Source organism: Numenius arquata, chromosome 22 (genome assembly GCF_964106895.1).
Source record: "Numenius arquata chromosome 22, bNumArq3.hap1.1, whole genome shotgun sequence".
Taxonomy (NCBI): domain Eukaryota; kingdom Metazoa; phylum Chordata; class Aves; order Charadriiformes; family Scolopacidae; genus Numenius; species Numenius arquata.
Window position 1 is genome coordinate 6,109,993 of NC_133597.1, and position 19,870 is coordinate 6,129,862.

The following is a 19,870-nucleotide window of genomic DNA, read 5'->3' on the forward strand; positions in this document are numbered from 1 at the left end:
AAAAATAATCAAATCGGCACATTCACAAGTCGCGTTGTTTCGTTTTTCTTTACAAAAATAAGAAAGGTCTAAGACCGGTGTGTTGTTGTCGTCGCAGGGGCTGTGCTCTGGGATGGTGGTCGATGCCACCCTGCCGCTCGTCACAGCGAGGAAGAGGATGGCGCAGCACAACCCCCCGCAGCCGGAGCTCGGGAGAACCCAGCGTAGTGTTGAAGGCACCGTGCGGTGACGCCAAGGGCCCAGGTCTCCAGGGTGGATACACCTTTCCCTGGGGGTGAGTGAGCCAAACGTCTCTTTCAGGCCTCCAGCCCCGGACTCTGCGGGACCAGGAGCCAAGTCAGCCCAAGGACAGAGACCAGGGCGTGGGACACCACCCAGGGAGGGATCCCACAGGGGAATCCCCCCAAACTACGGTAAGAACTTCTTCCCCCCCCCCCACAACTGAATACCAGACAAAGGGGTGCGGATGGCAGTTTGAAAACAAACGAAGGAGATAGAATATATTCTGAAAAGCTTGTTTTTGAACCCGTCCAATAAAGTTTGCCTCTGAAACACAAAGTGTTTGTCTTTTTTTCTTTTTTTTTTTTTTTTTTTAAATATTTAAAAGTTTACTATTTTTTATTTATAAGTCTACCTTGACTGACTGCTCGATCACCGGAGCAGCGCTGACTTGACCCACCCAAAGGAAACTGATTTCTAAGTGGGGAATTCAAAATGCTAAACCGAACCGTGGGCTCTGGCTGTTGGGTACCCCCCGGAGTCCTGGGCGCTGGTGGCGAGGTAGAGGGAGGGTTGAAGTTCACAGTAGAGGCTGTGACAACACCAAGTGTCCCAGCTGGAGGTGTCCGTGTCCCTAGAGGCCCGTCTGCTGTTTGATCCAGTCCCGCAGGCTGGTGAGGCGGCTGTAGACTCCGGGCTTGTTTCTCTGGGCGCAGCCGTCGCCCCAACTCACCACCCCGGCCAGGAACATGCGACTGCTGGGCTCCACGCTCACCAGGGGGCCCCCGGAGTCTCCCTGCACCAATAAACAGTGGCATAAGCACCTGCCCAGAACATTATCCTAAGGTTAAGTGATTAACAGAAAACAAAAAAAAAAAATCATCACAGTAATTAACTATTAAAATCAGCTGTACAGACACAAGCACCTGCCCTGTATTAATGCAGAGAAAAAAAATCACAGCAATTTATGACTGTGATTGATTCTCTAAGTCGGCTGTCTGTACAATTCCCCGCCCATTCCCTAAAATAGTTGGTTTTGATAATTAAAAAAACCCAACCATACATATATTAAGTATGGCAATAAGAGCCACAGCACCAGAAAAAAGAGCTAAATAAGTGCCCTATCTCACTAACTAAAGCTCTCAGTTACCAAGTGGAGCGTGGTCGTGCTGTTCTCTTACCTCCGGAGACGATTTTTGAGTCTAAAAGTCACGCGTTTGGGGGGGAGGCTTGAAATTTTTGAGACTAAGTCGTGCGTCGACAGGATTTGCTGCTCAGGCCCCTTCCGGTCTGTCCGTCGTCCAAAATCCCAGCGGATCCACGTAGATTCGGGGCGTGTGTAAATGTGTGTGGAAGTTGCCGGAATAAAAAGGGCCTGGCCTGGCCTGGCTACCTACGGCTGCTCAAGGGCCACCAACGCGAGCGCTGCCCTTACCTGGCAAGCGTCCACGCCGCCCGTCAGGATGCCCACGCACATCATGCGCGGCGTCAGCTGGTCCGTCAGCAGCTGGTTACACACCGTCTGGTTGATGAGCCGGATTTCTGCCTTCTGCAGGATGGAGGCTCCGCTGCCTGCGGGGAGACGGGGGCAGCGTAAGGCAAAGCAAACAACGTTTTTAAGCAGCGTTTTCCCCCCCGACTCCGTACCCTTCGTTTGGGCTCGTGAACAACCAACTGATTGCCCGGTAAATCCCCCTTGTAACAACACGCTTTTTCCTACTGCTATTTTTTCCAGCAGGACCGAGACGTTAAGCTTGTGCGCTCCCAAGGGAATCGCACTCGATTCCAGTCTCCAGGTGACCTAACCCATTTATGGATTACTAAATCCATTAAATTAATCCGTAAGTTTATCCATGGATATAATCATATCCATATCCACAGATATTATTTCAGTCATGCCCATCCAGACCCAATTGTCCTTAAAGCCACGTGAAAATCATAGAATCACAGAATGGTTTGGGTTGGAAGGGACCTTAAAGACCATCCAGTTCCACCCCCTGCCCTGGGCAGGGACACCTCCCACCAGACCAGGTTGCTCCAAGCCCCCTCCAACCTGCCCTTGAACCCCCTTCCATACATCACCACGACCCCAAATTCACAAACTCGCCTCCTTCCACGGTCGCTCCCCACCCCGTCACCCACAGGTCCTTGCCCACGGGGAAGCTGTGGGTGGCATCGGGCAGGCAGATGGGCTGGACGACGGAGGAGAAGGTGACGGGGCTCTGCAGCTCCAGCACGGCGATGTCGTAGTCGTAGGTGTAGTCGTTGAAGTAGGGGTGGGAGATGATGCGCTTGATTTTCCTCATCTGCACGTTGGGGTCGTTGAGGTTGCCTTGGTCGGTCAGGCCCAGGTAGGCTGTCCACAGGCTGGCATCCGAGTACCTGCACGAGGCAAGAAAACCCGTTTCCTTGAGAAATCCCTGTAAAAAAACCGCTTTTTGCTCATTCGGAATAACGCCTGAAAACGGAAACGTGCCTCCCACCTACCTGATGCCCTGCAGCTGCAGGAAGCAGTGCGCGGCGGACACCAGCCAGCTCTCGGAGACCAGCGAGGCCCCGCAGATGTGGCCCTGGCCCTTGACGTGGAGGCTGACTTGCCACGGCCACTCTCCCACCTCCGAGTTCTGGCCCCCCACGATCCGTGACTTCCTGGTGTAGGAGCGGGTCCCGCAGTCTGGGGAGGGGAGGGAGAAGGGGCGCTGGGTTACTCCTGCTCCCCGTCAGCCCTCCGGGGTATCATCTCCTACAGCCCAAGAACCCTGTGACCCATGTCAAGGACGGCTGATGCCATCAGCACGGGAGCAAAAACGCTCTATTTGCTAAAATTTTTACTGGCCATTAAATATTTACTGCCATAAATGTGCAGACAGAGCCCCGTATTATCAGTATAAGCTCTCTTGAACCGCACAGACGCTCCGCACGCTGCTGAAGAACAGATTTGGCTACTTTCAGACCAAGCTATCGCACAGAAAAACCCACCGGGTCTCCCCGCCGCACTTAAGCATCTTTCTAAGGGTGTCCAGCCCAGAAACCCGTGTCCCCCCACTTTTCCCCGGGGTCACTCACTGCAGTTGTCCTCGTCGGAGTTGTCCTCGCAGTCCTGCTCCCCGTCGCACTCCGGGTTCTGTTTGCTGACGCAGCGCCCGCTGCGGCACTTGTAGGTGTGCTCCTTGCAGGGGACGGTTGCCTGCACCGCTGCGGGCAGGAGCAAGGGAGAAGAAGGGTTAATCCCAGGAGGTCACACCATCCAGGAGCCCTTCACCTCTTCTGCAAGTCCCCAGGACGTTGTCACCCCGTGAAAAAAACCAAGCCTGGCCACCTCAGAGGGGGCACCCCGTCCTCACCGTTGCCGCAGCTGCCCTCGTCGCTCCCGTCCCCGCAGTCGTCCTTCCCGTCACACTTCTGTGCCTCGGGGACGCACTTCCCGCTGCTGCACTTGAAGCTGTCGGCGGCGCAGCCTGGGGACAGAGCAGCTTCCTGAGGGACGGCGGGGCACAAATCCCACCGCCCACACGCCCCCGTGTCCTTCTCCTGCCCCCCCGAGACAAGCAAAGCCTCTGAGGCTACGACACACACACTCCTGTGTCCTGCGCCCCGGGTCTTCCTTAAACTGCACACCACCGCTCATTTAATGCAGCCTTATCTTTCCCAAAACCCCACATTTCCTCCACCTCTGCTCATCCTTGGTTTTCCTCCTCTGCAAGCCGGCTGGTATTTTGGGTTTCTTGCCTTCCCCCCATCGTCCCCTTCCCCTTGCCCAAACCCTCGGCGCCAGTTACTCACTGCACTGCAGCTCGTCGCTGTTGTCCCCGCAGTCGTTCACGTTGTCACACACCCAGAACTTGGGCTTGCACCAGCCGTTCTGGCACTTGAACTGCTGGTCGGTGCAGGCTGGAAAAGGGAGAGAGGGAGAGAAATCAGGGGGAGAGATCGGCAAAGGCACCGGTGGAGTCGTCACCAGCGACCCCTCTGCCACCGCATCCATCGTGGCATCACGGGAAAAGCGGGGCAAGCACGTAGAGAAGAGCACGACAGCCTGGGGCCGTGCAAAGGTACATAAATACGTAACACACTTGGGCTAAAAACCAGTATTTCCACGTCTCTGGAGAACGAAACCCTTTGGAAGGCTGTAACGTCTCAGACAGCTCAGGCTGGAGGGGACGTTACAGCAGCACAACAGCCAGAGGCAATAATTCAATCAAAGCCATCGCTACAACCGGCGGGAAAGCACCCGAGACACCCGGACCACGGCGCTGGGGGCAGCAGGCTCTGCCTCAGAAAACAGCCCCCTCCTGGGAAGAAGATTCCAAACCAGGGGATCCCATCCATCTAATTAACTGCAGACCCTGGACAATAGCATTATCCGTGGGAGAGCTCTGCTAATCCAAGAGGAAAACTTGGTCCCAAACCAATTCCCACACCAGATGCCCCCCGGCCCAGCCCGGAGGAGCGAGGGGAGCAGGGAGCCGAGCCGCAGAGCCTCAGCACCGAGGGTTTGCTACCCGGACCGAGCCCAGAGGAGATACCAGCTGCCACCCAGGGGCGGCGAGCCCCTTCCCGGGACACACAAAGTCCAGACTTACTGCAGGATCGCTCGTCGCTGCCGTCCACGCAGTCCAGCCACCCGTCGCAGCGCATGCTGCGGTCGATGCAGCGGCCGGTGTTGCAGGTGAACTTCCCGGGGCAGGCTGAGAGGGGAAAAAAAGGGATAAAATAACCTGTAAACCTTCCAGCCACCCCCTCCTACGTCCCTTCCCCAAAGCACACAACACTCCCTGAGCCTGCTTGCAGCATCCAGCATTAAAAACACCTTTTCCTCACAGCAGAGGAGGAACAGAAGGAGGTTTGAAGGAAAATAAAACGTGCTTCTACCCCCCCAAGAAATCACGCTTCCCAATTCACGTGGCAGCATAAGCACAGAGGAGGGAGAGCATCCAGACCTCGGGCAAATCACTTCCCCCCAGAGCCCCAGGGATTCAACTCACGGTCGCTAGAGTCATAGGACAGGTACTCGGCAGAGAAGCCAGTGTCCGTGTGGGAATGGTCTGAGTGGAACTGGACCTCTATTCTGTTGGTAGTGCTGGCCACCACAAACTGGGAACGCTCCCCACAGTACCTGCGGGGAGAGAGGGCAAAGATGACGGGTCAAAGATGAAGGTCGGCACTTGGCAAATGGTTTTCCACCCAGAGAGCAGGTCTGATTCCTGCTGGATTTCAAGGTCTGCAACACAGAAGACGAATTTTCCTGCCATTGGCAGAATCATAGAATCATGGAAAGGTTTGGGTTGGAAGGGACCTGAAAGACCATCCAGTTCCAACCCCCTGCCCTGGGCAGGGACACCTCCCACCAGACCAGGTCGCTCCAAGCCCCCTCCAACCTGCCCTTGAACCCCTCCAGGGATGGGGCAGCCACAGCTTCTCGGGGCAACCTGGGCCAGGCTCTCACCACCCTCACAGCAAAGAAGTTCTTCCCCACATCTCAGCTCAATCTCCCCTCTTTCAGGGTCAAACCCTTCCCCCTCCTCCTATGGCTCCGCTCCCCGATCAGGAGTCCCTCCCCAGCTTTCCTGGAGCCCCTTGAGGGACTGGAAGGGTCTCGAAGGTCTCCCCGGAGCCTTCTCTTCTCCAGGCTGAACCCCTCCAACTCTCTCAGCCTGTCCCCACAGCAGAGGGGCTCCAGCCCTCCCAGCATCTCTGTGGCCTCCTCTGGCCCCGCTCCAACAGGTCCATGTCCTTCTGCTGTTGGTGGCCCCAGAGCTGGAGGCAGCACTGCAGGTGGGGTCTCCCCAGAACGGAGCAGAGGGGGAGAATCACCTCCCTTGAGGTCTGGGCCAGCTACAAACACCAAGTTGTGACCTTGGAAAGGATTGGGAGCAAGTTCCTCCAAATCCCTGCCTGACCACTCCCCCATAAGCAGCACCAGGTTGTCTTTTTGGCTCAGCTTACACGGGGTTGTGCAATAACACACAGTAAACGTAACAGTAAACGCATCGCAGAACCCACTGCAATTACCCTGACAATGGGGATCTGCTCATTCAAGCAAACCCACGCCAGATGTTTCTGCCTTTCTGCTTCTGAGGCATGTGACGTGACGTTCCGCAGCGTTTTGGGGGGGAATCGGCTGCAGCAGGCACCAAATCCAGGGGTTAATCCCCAAAACCAAGCGCGCTGCTCCCCTCCAACCACGGGAGCAGGTCAGATCCACGCACCCTCCCGCCTCCCAAAAAGCATCAGCACATTTGTCCCCACGGTGAGTTTAAGGGAAGCACAAGGTGCCACGTAACTAAAGGCAGCCCCCCCGACCCAAGAAGACACCATCTGACACCTACTTGGTGCCGTTGATCTGCACGTAGTCCTTGGTGCAGGCGCTGACAGGGATGCCGGGCTCCAGCACGAAGAACATGTTGAAACGCACCTTCACGTTCTTTTTAGGGGGAACCTGCAAAAAAGAAGTAGAGTCATCGGCGTGTCGTTTTTCTGGAGCACAGAAGATGAGAATTAATTTGTGGGAAATTTGGGGGGGAGGAAAGAAGATAAATGAAAAAGGAAAGAAGTCCAGCAGAAAAAGAAACCCCTTCCTGAACAGCCGCTCTGGCTCAGGCGGCCATTTGGACAGTCGCTTGGTTTGCTGACCCCAGGATCCCCGATCAAACATCACAGGGAGAGGGCTTGAAGCCAGATCCTGCTCTCCCAGGGCAGGAGGTTTCCCGGCCTGTGACCCGCCTGTCCCAAAGCCCACGTGGCTCCAGTGCTTTTTGTGTAAAGCTGTAATTATTGGGGGCTGCGGGAAGCGTCAGGCAGGGTTCAGGCTTCTCGCAGCCTCTTCTGCCTCCCTCCCTCCAGTCGTGTCAGGCTCAACACCTCCGGGCAGCATCTGCTGAGAGCTCGTTTGCACGGTCCTGCTTAATCAAGTTCATTTGGCCGACTAATTAAGGGAAAGAGAGGACCCACCTCGATGTTCCAGACGCAGTCCATGGCCGGGGGGTAGTGTGCCGGGTAATAGGGAGTCGTGAAGGTGCCGCTCTCGCCTTTCAGAGTCCCACCACAGACTAGAAGATAAGCAAGAAGATGGAAACGGGTTAGAGACGTGGTTTCCCCCAGCCTTAGCAGGTTATCGCCCGAGGCAGGACAGGAGGCAGGCGCGAAAGTCTCTAACAAGGTTAAGTCGACCTCTGGAGGCAGCAGCTCTGCTCCAAGGTTTGGAGAGAACCCAGGAGATCAATTAGGTGGTTCCTGCACACACCGATCTGCACCGATCTCTAATCCAACATAATTTGTATTTTGCCCTCCTCAAGGGATGTCATTACAGCAGCCAAGAGCAGGGTGGGCAAGGAAAGCTCCAGGAGCCAAGATGTGACCTGGTTCCAAGTCTCCTGGGCCTGGAAACATCCCTGGCAACTGACCGCAGCCCGAGCTGTGCCTCCCTCTTCAGTTGCCCATGGCCAGGAGAGATGGAGGCAACTGGGCCAAGGCCTCTGCTCACCTTTCATCTTCGGGAGCTGGAAGAACTCAGCCTTAAAGCCGGGGAATCTCCCCTCCTTGTTGGTAACCAATGTGACCAGCATGACATTCTGGGAGGAGAGGAAGGTGAGGTTGTAGGAAGGGGCGTAATTCCCACAGAGCCTGGGAAGGAAAGGACCAAATCCGTTAGAGACAACTCCAAGGAGAGCCTCAAGCAGCACAGACCACCTCTGAGCAGGGACAGGAGCTCAGGTACCAGCAGGACTTCTCCGTGTCACCCTTTCACCTCGGTGCCCTACAGACACCCAATGGGGACACTCACCTGACCAAAGCGTGGGGCTCCACGGGGCTCAGCGAGTTGTACACCTTGATGTAGTCACCGTCGTCTGTGCACTGCTCCAGCTCCAGCGTCTTGAAGGTCAGGCTGATGACGGAGCCGACGTCCGCCCTCAGGGCCCAGTAGCAGAGGGCGTTGTTGGGGTAGGGACTGTTGGGGAAGCCCGGCGTGGTGAAACTGGTGACCTCCCCTTCCTTGGCGTGGAGGGTGAACATGCAGCTCTCTGCCCAGAAGAGCAGGGAAGAGTTAATAAAGCAAATGAGGAGGTTCTGCCCTGGCCTTCCCCCGAGATGAAGAGTGTGTCACTTATAATTCCTTGCCCATCCGAAGGTTGTCCCCTGAGCAGAACCTCTTGCATGGAGCATCCTTGATTATCAAACTCCATCTACAAAGTGAGGCACCGGGGAAGGACAGCCAGGGCCACCCACTGCTGCCTCTGCCTCACTCTTGGTGACCCCAAACCAGCTCCAAGCAGGACACAGAGGTCCTCTCTTCAGGCCCTTTCCCACCTCGCAAGGGAAATCGCCCCCACAAAGAGGTGTGGGATGCCAGGAGGTTTGTTATGAGGCTGAAGAAGAACTGTACTTACGGTTCCGAGCGGAGTACGCGATGCTGGGGTCGGCAGCTGCAGGAGAAAACAGAGGTGGTGTCACCCCTTGGGCTGCGGACAGTCCCTGGGCACAAAGCTGGGGTGGTCCCTGGGACCTGCACTGGTTTGGCTTTGCTTGTGGGGTCTCTTGTGGGGGGAGGCTGCTCCCTGGGCCCCGGGCAGCCGAGTGCTGAAGGTTTTCCTCTGGAAAAGGGGAGGATTCACCCCATCCCTCCCCAGGTGGGCTCAGAGGAGAACACAGAGTGTTCCAGCAAAGGGGAGCGGGTCTGCACGGTCCATCAAAGCCGCGCGGTGAAAGCCAGGTCCTTACACCCAACCTCAGAGCGATCCCTGCGGCCAAAGGAGGGCTGTGACGGACAGCTTACCCCTCCCCATGGAAATGTCCCCCCCCAAGTCCCACGCAGAGGCCCAGGGACGGTGGGGCCAGCACTCACGGAAAGCGACGACCGACTCCACCTTCAGCATGGGGTTTCGCAGGCGGGGGTTCCACCTCTGGACCAGGCTCTGCTTGTCCGCCATGGCCCTGTCCAGGCTCTCCTCCCGGTACTTGGGGACAACAAACTCCGACCAGTAGTAGGCGATGACGCTGCCTTCGCTGCAGAGGAAGGACAAATGTGGGGTAAGAACAAGGACAGAAAGAGGAAGGCTCAAGTATCAGTAGAAGGGTCCGAGCGACTTGATAAGCCATTTTTGGAGGACGGCCGTGGGAAAGGGAGAGTCTCAGTGACAAGTTAAACAAACTGCACCCAGCGAAGGTCCCCGCCAGGCTGGGGAGTCCCTTTCAGAGCTGCCAGGCACCACCCACTGCGGTTCATAGTGCTCCAACCCTACCAGACCTGGAGATTTTCCCAAGACATCTCCCTCAGCACACAGTGATGAGGACTGGCAGAAAACAATACGCGCTTTCAGGTCGCTTTTCACTGCCCACCCATTACTGTGTCGCTCAGGGTGGCTAATGAGGTGCCTCCATCCCCAGCAGCCCAGGCATGAGGGTCCATCCCTGTGGGACATCCCAGCATTGCCCTCCTCCACCCCCAGACAGGGCTTGGATGGCACCTGACACTGACCTGAATGCAGTTATCACTGTCTCTTTGTGATACGGGCCAATATCCGCATGGTTCCTGTAGATCTCCTCCACCTGGAAGGTTTAGAGAAGGGTGTTCAGCGTGTCTAGAAGCGAGGAGGACGGAAAGGCTAAAGACGGACAGAGCTTCAAGGCTGCTATGGAAAATCAGGGCACATACCCAGTATCCCCGGCCGCAGGGGCCAAAGAGAGGGAGAGGGAGAGCTGAGGGTCCCAGGAGTGCCCAGACCTGCACACCACAGCCTGCTGTGACTTTTTCCCAGGGGAAACACAATGAATACCCGAGTCTGAAGGGAAAGGGAAGACCAGCCACGGCTTCAGCACAAAGGGCAAACATGCTCCTGCCTTGGCTCCCAGCCCTGACTCATCCATCAGCCCCAGGATTTGCCTCTGATGGCACACACTGGGTGGCAAAGGCAAGGAGGCACCATGGTACTGGGATGGAGCCCTGATACCAGTTTAAAGGCAGGCTCCCAGCGTGTCACAGCGAGCGGGGAGAGCTGAGAGGAGGGAGAAAGCTCCAAGCAGTCTGACACACAAGACGAAAAAGCCCTGCTCACAGGAGGGAGGGAGGCAAGAAACCTCTTACCGTGCTCTTCACCTTCTTGGCCAGCATGATGAAGTCTGCTGAGTTGGAGTTTTCGTAAGCATCAATGAAGTCCCAGTTCAGAACCCGCAAGTGGCCATTGAAAATCTTCTGGACGGGTGCGTTCCTGTCTGGAGGGCGTCAGAAAGGACAGTCAGGGCTTGGGACCGTTGGCAGAGCAGGTCCCCAGTGACAGGGATTAGGTCAGGGGGGTGGCAAAGGTGTCCCCCCCACCACCTGGAGCCTTCCCAGAGCTAGAGAGGGGACAGGGGATAATGAAGCTTTTCCAGGTGGACATGATCCCAGGGTATCACCCTACACACCACCACCCATCAGGTGCCACACTCACATTTGAAGTGCCAAACCAGGAGGCCAGTGACGAGGGAAACGAGCAGGAAAACAACGATCACGACGGCGACCACCACTCGCCGCTTTGGGCCACGCTTCTCCATCTTCTTGGAGTTCATGGCAGGGAGGAACTCCACCCCTTCATCCAGGTTGTTCATGTCCTGGGAGGGGAGAGAGGGCAGGATGGTGGAAAGGCCATTCAAAAGAAGCGTGGCCAGCAGGGTGAGGGGGGGATTCTGCCCCTCTGCTCTGCTCTGCTCTGGGGAGAAGCCCCTGCCCCCAGTGCTGCCTCCAGCTCTGGGGCCACCAACAGCAGAAGGACACGGACCTGTTGGAGTGGGGCCAGAGGAGGCCACGGAGATGCTGGGAGGGCTGGAGCCCCTCTGCTGGGAGGACAGGCTGAGAGAGTTGGGGGGGTTCAGCCTGGAGAAGAGAAGGCTCCGGGGAGACCTCCTTCGAGCCCCTTCCAGTCCCTCAAGGGGCTCCAGGAAAGCCGGGGAGGGACTCATGATCAGGAAGGGGAGCCATAGGAGGAGGGGGAAGGGTTTGACACTGAAAGAGGGGAGATTGAGATGAGATCTGGGGAAGAACCTCTTTGCTGTGAGGGTGGTGAGAGCCTGGCCCAGGTTGCCCCGAGAAGCTGTGGCTGCCCCATCCCTGGAGGGGTTCAAGGCCAGGTTGGAGGGGGCTTGGAACAACCTGGTCTGGTGGGAGGTGTCCCTGCCCAGGGCAGGGGGTGGAACGAGATGGTCTTTCAGGTCCCTTCCAACCCAAACCTTTCCATGATTCTATGGTTTGTAGAGGTACCACTGTGAAGCCCTCTAGAGCAGAGCTATTTGTCCATGGCAGCTTCCCATCACCGAGAGCACAAGCTGTGCCTCAGCCTCGGTGGCTCCACAGGACAAAGCCTGAAGGCATTTGCTTTGATTTTCCGCACACACCTAATTCCTCTTCGGACCCAACAGAGGGTGATCAGCTCAAGTAAAACCCAGGGGCGAGTCCGCACAAACCCTGTGACCGCGGCAGGTCATGAGCCCGCAACCTCCAGGATCTCTCCCTGCCGGCAGATGAAACTACAGGCAAAAATTCACTCCTACAAAGGGCTCGCTGTGGCAGTTGTGTCACCCGCAGCCTGTGGGGCACAGCAGGCTATAAATAACATTCCTGTAAAAGAATAAAACCCAGCTACTTCCTCCCTTTACGTTCGCACGACTCTCTGTATGTCAGACAACAGCACAGTGGCAACACAGCGCCCTGGCAGCTCTGCTCGGCATCTCCCACACGGCACAAACACCCATTAAAAGAAATAAAGCGAAAAAACCTAAGATGAACACGTGAGTCATCCCTCCAGCCCACGACCAGCCAGGCTCTCAGGACAAGACGTGATGGCTAACGAAGAGCAGGTCGTCCAGGAACGCCCAGGAGCACAGCTCTCAGCGATATCACCGCTGGGTGATGAAGAGGAAGGTCTCCATCACACTGCAAAACCCTCGCTGCACCTTGGGCTTACCCGCCCCTCCATCCTCGCCCTGCTCACGTACCTGCACCTCCAGCCCTGGATCAGAACAGCTGCAGATCCAGATGTTTTCAGAGGATGCCACGCAACCCCGAGCATCAGTACAGGCAGATTTGGGGGCCCAGATCTACAGTCGCTAGCCCAGCACTTCCTCCCCTCCCCAGAGCTGGCTAACACACACCGGGAGACCAGACCGCATCTTCTGCTTTCTACTCGTGCCTCCCTCAAGTAGGAAACTGCTGCAAACTGCCCAAACCATGAAGATGCCTCACTTTTCTAGGCACCGCCTTCCTGTTTTCCCCTTTTCCCGAGTCTTACCGGGCACCTGGCAGCTTCCCGGGCAGCGGGTGACAGCAGGGACGCTGTGACACAAAGCGCTGACCGCCACAAATCGCATTCAAACGCGTTTCGTCCCTGCAAACACGATGCCGGGTCAGATGCTGCCCGTCCTCTCTCAGCCCGGGGCTGACACAAACTCACGCTAAAGGCTCGGGCGAATTTGGTGCAAATCTCACAAGCTCCTAAAGAGCTGGGAAAAACCAACCAGCAAAGGGGACCCTGTCGATCTTATCTTTCCCAAGCCTCACCCTGCAGGAAAGCCCAGCTCCCACCTTGCATCACTCCCCCCCATTCGCCCTCTTCTTCACCCAATCTCTCTCCTCCAACCCTCCATGCCTCCCCAAAGCCTCTCCTCCCTGCGGTATTCGCCCGAGGCCTTTTACAAAAGAAAGGGATGTGGCAGGCACCTTACCCTACATTTTTGTAAAGGACTCTCCAAGTTTAATCCCCTGCAAACACTTTCTAGAAGGTCACCAAGACCAGAGCAATCTACCAGATGTGGTGTTGGGGGATATGGTGTAGGGAAGAACTTTGTAGAGTAGGGTAGATGGTTGGACTCGATGATCCCAAGGGTCTTTCCCAACCTAGATGATTCTATGATTCTGTGATTCTACCAGGTTTTGCACCATCTGCTCTCAGAATAACCTGAGACTGGGAGCCATGATCCTACAGGAAAAACCTTGAAAACATAATCCAAGGAAACTTCAAAACACAAGTTTCAAAACCCAAGGAAACTTCAAAACAGAACACAAAATAAAGCTTAAATACAGACAGACAGTCTAAATCCAGAAACTCTTCAATCAAAGTGAAGATTGCTCGCAGTTTGATGCACCATCTTCGAAACGGCCATCTGGCTCCCATCAGTTTCCAAACCATGCAAGAAATACCCCCAAACCAGGTAACGAGAAGAAAACAGGCCACAAATCTCGCAAGCATCTCCCTTCTCCCACCCAGGGGCTGCTTCCAACGCCAAAGCCTCCCCAGGACTTCCAATAAGTTGCTGCTGTTAGCAGAAAGAAAAAAGTATTTAATTCTCTTCTAACATCTGCAGGAGCCTGCGGCGAGAAAACAACCTCAGGGGCTTAAATGATAAATCTGTTCACTCAGCAGCAGCTTTCTGGGGGTCAGCGAGGAAGAACCGCCCGCCCCCGGCTTGCAGGGGGAAGACGGCATCTCTATGTGTTCTGACTAACAATTTTGTTAGTCCCAAGCTGTTAAAATTTGGGTCTTAACAACACGCTCCCCTGGGCAGGCTGAATTCGACCAGATGGCATTTCTTCCCTGAAAGCGGGATCGCGCACTTCTGGCACGAGAGATGTAAAAGCGCACAATGAAATCAGATTTCCTATCCTAAAGAAAACCCTGTTTTCAAATAGCGTGTCCTTCAGCTGAGGGTACCTTCATCCCTCTGCAAAATTCCCAAAATTTCACCAAACTGCCAGAAAAAAAGGCCAGAGTACACAACCATCAGCTCCAGGGCGGATGCATTTCAACACCCTATTCCAGCTAAAGGCTGCGTCTTCGCAGAGAGAAAACTCCTTAGACGGGAGCAACTAATCAGTGTGATTAAACCAGAAGGAGAACAGGGCTCCCCTCCGCCTCCAACACAGACAGGCACACGCCCCGGCAGCGGGACCAAAGGAAGTTAGGCAAGAAAACTCACCCTCTGATCTTTCTTTAGACAATTTCTCTGCTTTTCTTGGGGAAAAAAAAAAAAGGATCTTAAACCTGCGAGAGTTTACAGCGCGGCTTTGTCAGTTTGTTCTTGCTCCAAAGCTGAGACGGGGGTGACACCCACAGCACCATGAGAAATTAAAGGAGCGTGGGGACTCCTGGGGAGGTTATTTTTATTATTACTCCTGGAAAAGGTGCACAAGCAGCCTTTGTCACTTCCCAGAAGCTCCCCGGTGATTAGAGGCAGACATGAGGCTGGATCCAAAGAGGTTTCCCTCCCTGCCTTCTGTTTTGTATCCCAGATCTCGCCCTCTCCCACCCTCATACCTTACGACCACCATCGTGTTCCCCAGCAGCTCGGACACCCGGGGGAAGCTGCTCCGAAGCGCCGTCCCGATTCCTGCAAACTCTCTTCTCAATACAAGGCAGAGGATCTGAAGCATCCCCCAGGCACTAGGGGAATGCTGAATCAGGCCGTGAGTCCAGACAAGGTCCCGTGTCCCCGACCTCTGAGTAAGAGGCTGGGGATCTTACCCTGCCCACACTCAGCACGAAAAGCACCCGTTTGACCTTAGTCCCAGACGTATCTGTGCCCAAAGAGAGCACGGCGCAGCCTCCGCTCCCCTCCCTCCCTCTGCCGCACGTCCCCTCCGCGGCCACCATCCCGCCCAGGGAGGAGAAACACCTCCTCTGCTGGTCACCACCCTCCACGCTAGGCAGAAACCAGATGGGATCAAAAGCAAGACAGGCTTGAAAGATGGTAGTGGAATCACAAGCCAAAAAGACAATGACAATTTGACTCCCCGTTAGCTAACGGCTGTAACCTTTCCCTCGCGACAGCAGATGTAAAACCAGAGGATCTGAAAGCACGTCCTGCTCTCACCTTCTCCATGATTCCCCGACAAACAATCTCTAGCCCCAAGTGACTCAAGGTCTGACTCTCTCGCCCTTCTCGAAGAAACTACTCCAACAAACATTATTGACAAACAAAAAATATCCCTCCCTTGATATTCTCTACGCCTTAGTCACAGGTTCAGTTACTTCCTCCTGCTCCTCCTCGCTCAGCCCTCATCGTCACCGTGGGGCTCCCCAGGGCCGGATGGGAAGTTTCTGGTCGTGGCATCAGCCCTGGCAGAAAAGCCACTTGTCAACCAAGTGAAAGGGGCCGAAAGAAGTCACCCCATTGCTTCCACGCCTTGGTTTCCCCTGGAATACACACTCCACGGGGAAACCTGGCAAAGGAGGGCGCAGGGACAGATTGAGACAGAACTTGGAGGTCTCCTGCAACCAACTCCTCCGTGCAGAGCTTAGAGAAGTCCTCCAGAGAGTGCGTAAGCAAACCCTCCCGCTCCTCCTCCGTAAACCAGCCGCACGATGTATTTTTAGACGTCAACCGTGCTCTGCCAGACTGGCCAAACCAGATGCAGAAGTGACTAATTCCATCAGCAGGAAATTCAGCAGGCACATGGGCACGGTGGGAACTGCCCCAGTCAACTCTGGACCGGAGATGCTTACGGGACAGCAGAGACATCCTCCTGCACAGGGGGATCCCAGAAGGGACAGGATATGCCACACAGTATGGATCTCCAGCAAGAAGATTCCTGGGATACGTACAAAGCGGGCTCCATCTGGGATCAGCATCTCCCACCCAGGCTGATTTCTGGCTTCTTTGGTGGCTCCAGCAGGACAGCGCGATGTGTCCTGGGCACCGAAGGTCCTCGCTGCTCCATCTCTGACTCAGTGTCTGCGTCTGGTTCACTGGATCCTGACCCATAGAAGGATCCTGGCCATTAGTTTCACCTGTTCCTTATCACCTTCTTTTGTTTGTCCAGCACAAGGCAGGGATGAGATTCAGCTGCTTCCCTTGACCTTCATCACATCCCAACCCCGGCTGGTCTCAGGGCCAAAGCTGTGCAGATCACAGAAGGAAAGAGCAGGGGTGCAACCAAGGCAGTCCCACTGCAAAAACCCCACTGCTTGGCATTAATGTACCTGGCCAAGAAAAGGAGCCCATAAACCACAAACTTGGAGGTGGCCTGGCGAGGTCTCAAATGAAGAAGAGTCACCATCTGACGTGGCTAGACTCTTGCCGGGTAATTACACCCTGCAGATCCCAGCCTGTATATCCAGGAGGCTATTCCCACCTCCCCTTGGCCAGCCACCCCTGCTTCAGGTGGTGTTCAATAAAAACTAACACAAGTAGCACAGGAGAAATGAGAGGAATAAAACCCATCGACTCATCAGGGGAGCAGCTCAGGGGACACAAGCGGGGTTCAGAGCTTGGGACATCCCAGCCTTGGAGATCCATGGGGTGACTGAGCAGGGCAGAAAGAGCCAAGAAAGTTGTATTTTCAACACCTGAGGTTTCCCAGACTGTACTGAAAGCTAAGGAAAAAAACCCAAAAGATCTAAAAGCTGCTCAAGTACAGCTACATGACTCTTGAGATGAACTCCTGCTGCAAACCCTGATACTCCTCCAGGAAGAAGATCTGATAAGAATCATTTTCTCACTTCTCATCTTATTCTTGATAAGAAATACACAGAAACAGCAGAGGTAAGAGGTAAGTTTCCCTAAGGCATGTTCCTGCTGTGATGCCCTGACATGGGCAGTAAAGCACCTGAGGAAACTGTGCCAGTGTATTATTTTTTTGTCTTCAGTTCCTTATTAAGGGCAATGGCATTATAAAATGACGATACCAGAACTAACGAGGGAATATGGAGCAGGAAACAAAGGACACGGAGTCCTCCAGACTGTCTGCCTTCCAGGCACGAAGGGCAAGTGCAATAGTGAAAGACACAAGTCACACACACTTATTTCACACACCTATTTCGAGCTCGATCCTCTAGAGCATCTAATCGTCTTGTGACCATCCTGAGTCATCCGAGAAACCAAATTCCTTTAGGTTTATTACAGAAGAAACTGAAGTTAATGTTTGTCCAGGACAGGGCCGGCTTGGCCGGCTGCCCCGCTCCAGCCTTATCAGTGCAGCTGTGTCATGCAACGCAGCAACTCGGAAAAAAAAAAAGCCACCACGCTTCTAACTGTGTTTCTTTTCTACTAAGCAATTCTTGGGGAGGAGAGGGAAATAAAGCGACCTTATAGGTCCGATACACGTAGCTACGAGCCATGAAATCCCTCCCTACAACAGGCTGATGTCCCACGACCAGCTAAGAAAGGCGCCACGGACGCAAATAGCTTGTTTAAAACACTCTCACGTCTTTCCTGGTACAGAAAGTACTGTCTGAGCAGCAAAAAAAAACCCCAAAAAGCCCTCCAGCAGCCTAACAAAACCAGCTGCGCTCCAGACCTCGATGAAACACTCTTTATGACATTTCGCCCACGCTCTTGACCGGCCCTCATAGTTTTGAGGTGGATCTGGCCCAGGATGCTCGAAGCCAACAGCAGGTCAAACATCGGCATCTCTGATGGGGCGAAGCCTTTGCCTGGCAAACCCATCGCTATTAACTGCTCCTTCCTCTGCCCCAGCCTGTCGCTCGGATATTGCCGGGCATTATTTGCAAGGCTGGCTCCGGCAGCCTTTGGATGGAAACGACATTTTCCACCCTGGGGCAAGGTGAGAACCTTTGGTCCGATACCTTCCCCGCAGCCAGGCCCTCGGAAGGGCTCTCGCTGCTCTCTCGATGGCTTGACAAAGCGATCTTTTGTTTGCTGAGCAAAGGTCTGGCGCATTCTCCATCGGCCTCAGCCTTTTTCTCCCCGTGCCTTCCTTATCCCTGTTTGCCCTTGGCACCAGCAGCAGCAAAACTGGCCTGAGCAGCCGCTCACCCACCAGCCACCACCCCAGAGAAAGGCTCTTTCCAAGGAAGAGGAGTAGCTTCTCCTCACTGTCCCCCAGAACGGTTGCAGCTCCTTCTCTGATGCAGGAGGAGACGAGGTCGTTGCAAAAACAAGTCACGTTTGCTCTGCCGTTGTGTTTATAGGGAGCCAAGTCCAACGGCAGTCAGTCCACGAGGGGCAAATTCCTCGGGCTGCTGACTGCCAGGAAGGTAGGTACTGTCCTCGGGGAAGTCCTCCTGGATCAGATCGGCTCCTCCTGGACTGGGGCAGGGGGAAAACTGATCCAGGACCAGGGGAAAGGACTCGCTCGAGCGCTCAGCCCTGACAAAGACACACCGGGGCGCAAACCTACCTTTTTCCAAGAGAAAGAACCGGGCAGGGAAGATCCCGCTGCACACACCAGTGTCACCCTGACCCAACCAGGGAACAAGGAGCTCGAGCTGAGCCGTATCAGGGAGAGCATCTCCTTCCCGTGGCCCCTGACAGCCACAGGACAGCGGGGCTGGAAGCGAGGGAAACCTTTTCTTGCTGTGGGCCAGCTTTCTGATGGGTGCTAGAGCTTCCAACTCCCCGGCTGCTGCCAGATAACAACCGCTAAAGCCAGGCCTCAGACACCAGAGAGCCAGCGGGCGAGCTGGAAAGAGCTGCCGTCACGTTTTAACCTAAAAGCCCTCTTTCGAAACAGTTCTGTGGCACAGAACAGGCTCAACGCAAAAACCACCAGTCCCTTCCCAAGCCTCAGCCAAGAAAACCTACATGAAAAACCACGACCGTTGCTTAAGCTCCCTAAAGCTTTCAAAGCACACTGATAACGCATCGGTTAATTAACGAAGCCCCAAAGCCCATAGTTAAAGTCAGACCCTTCTGAGGGCTCGAACAGGTTTAGTTAGGTCTGTTGCTAAACAACCCCGACCCGGGCGCTGCGAACAGTTCACCTCCGCGTCGTTGATCTCTACTCACATCCCCAGCGCCCAGCTTGAGCCGAAATCAAAACCCTCGGAGCCATGGCAGCGCTGACATCGGGGCGGTCTCTCACCAGCCCCAGGGATTTCCACTTTCCTAAGGCTGGTTTTGATTTTCCTGGCCGTGGCGGCGTTCCCCGAACGGGTTTCTCCTGACCTTACCTGATGGCAGCGGGGGAACCTCCCCCCCACTTCCCGAGGGATCTGGAGCTATCCCGGCTCGTTCCTGACCCTCCAGGCTCAGAGGAACCGGAGGAGGCAGCTCGGTGAAAGGCTGAGCGCTGTTGGCAGACCCCCAATGTCCCCCTCCCCGTCACCGGCCGCCGCTCTCACCTGCGCTTGAGCGCTGTACCTCATGCCGGCCCCGGTGGCCGTGGGGCCCCGATCCATGGCCAGGGCGGCTGTCGCGCCGGCTCAGGCCACCATGGCGTGGTGGCTACCGGCCTCGGCACTGCACGGCTGGGCTCGGCAGGGTGCCCAGCTCCTCCCTCCTCTCCGCGCCGCTTGGAAGGTGCGGGAAGGGCGGAAACACCCCTGTGGGTCCCCCCTGACGCTCGCGTCTCCGGATCCCGCGAGGAAATCAAGGCGAACGGCGTGTCTGAAAAGCCCCGCGCAAGCTCTGCGTCATCCAAACAGACCCTTTTACCACTTTAGTAAACACGACCAGAAAAATCTTTTACCAACGCGAGCCGCCCCGCAGCCAGCGGAAACTCACGTACACAAGTTTCTAGGGCAAAGCTTTATGTACCCAAGGGCTTGTCCCTTCTCGGGTGACAAAAAAGCATCATACTATGAAACCCCCGCTGCAAAGAGGACACTCTCCGGCACGCACAGGCACTTTTGCTGTTCCCCAAAACATCTGCTACCCTGAGGGGCTGCCAAAGCAAAATATTCCTTTTATCCCAGCCGGAAACCTGCTCCCAGCTGGGCTAGAG

At 55.3% G+C, this 19,870-nt stretch overlaps 1 protein-coding gene across 1 annotated transcript; it reads right to left on the reverse strand.

The window, feature by feature from the left end:
- Positions 1-853: 853 nt before the first annotated feature.
- ST14 (ST14 transmembrane serine protease matriptase) lies at positions 854-19,325 on the reverse strand. Its single transcript, XM_074162399.1, has 19 exons — positions 19,269-19,325; positions 10,647-10,806; positions 10,301-10,428; positions 9,695-9,765; positions 9,062-9,222; positions 8,607-8,642; positions 8,003-8,240; positions 7,703-7,842; positions 7,171-7,268; positions 6,549-6,658; positions 5,205-5,335; positions 4,803-4,907; positions 4,003-4,110; positions 3,564-3,677; positions 3,286-3,414; positions 2,707-2,893; positions 2,323-2,601; positions 1,655-1,787; positions 854-1,015 (listed from the first exon to the last, which is right to left on the reverse strand). Exons 1-19 carry the CDS (start codon positions 19,323-19,325, stop codon positions 854-856), a joined length of 2,547 nt encoding a protein of 848 aa, XP_074018500.1.
- Between the last annotated feature and the right edge of the window lie 545 nt (positions 19,326-19,870).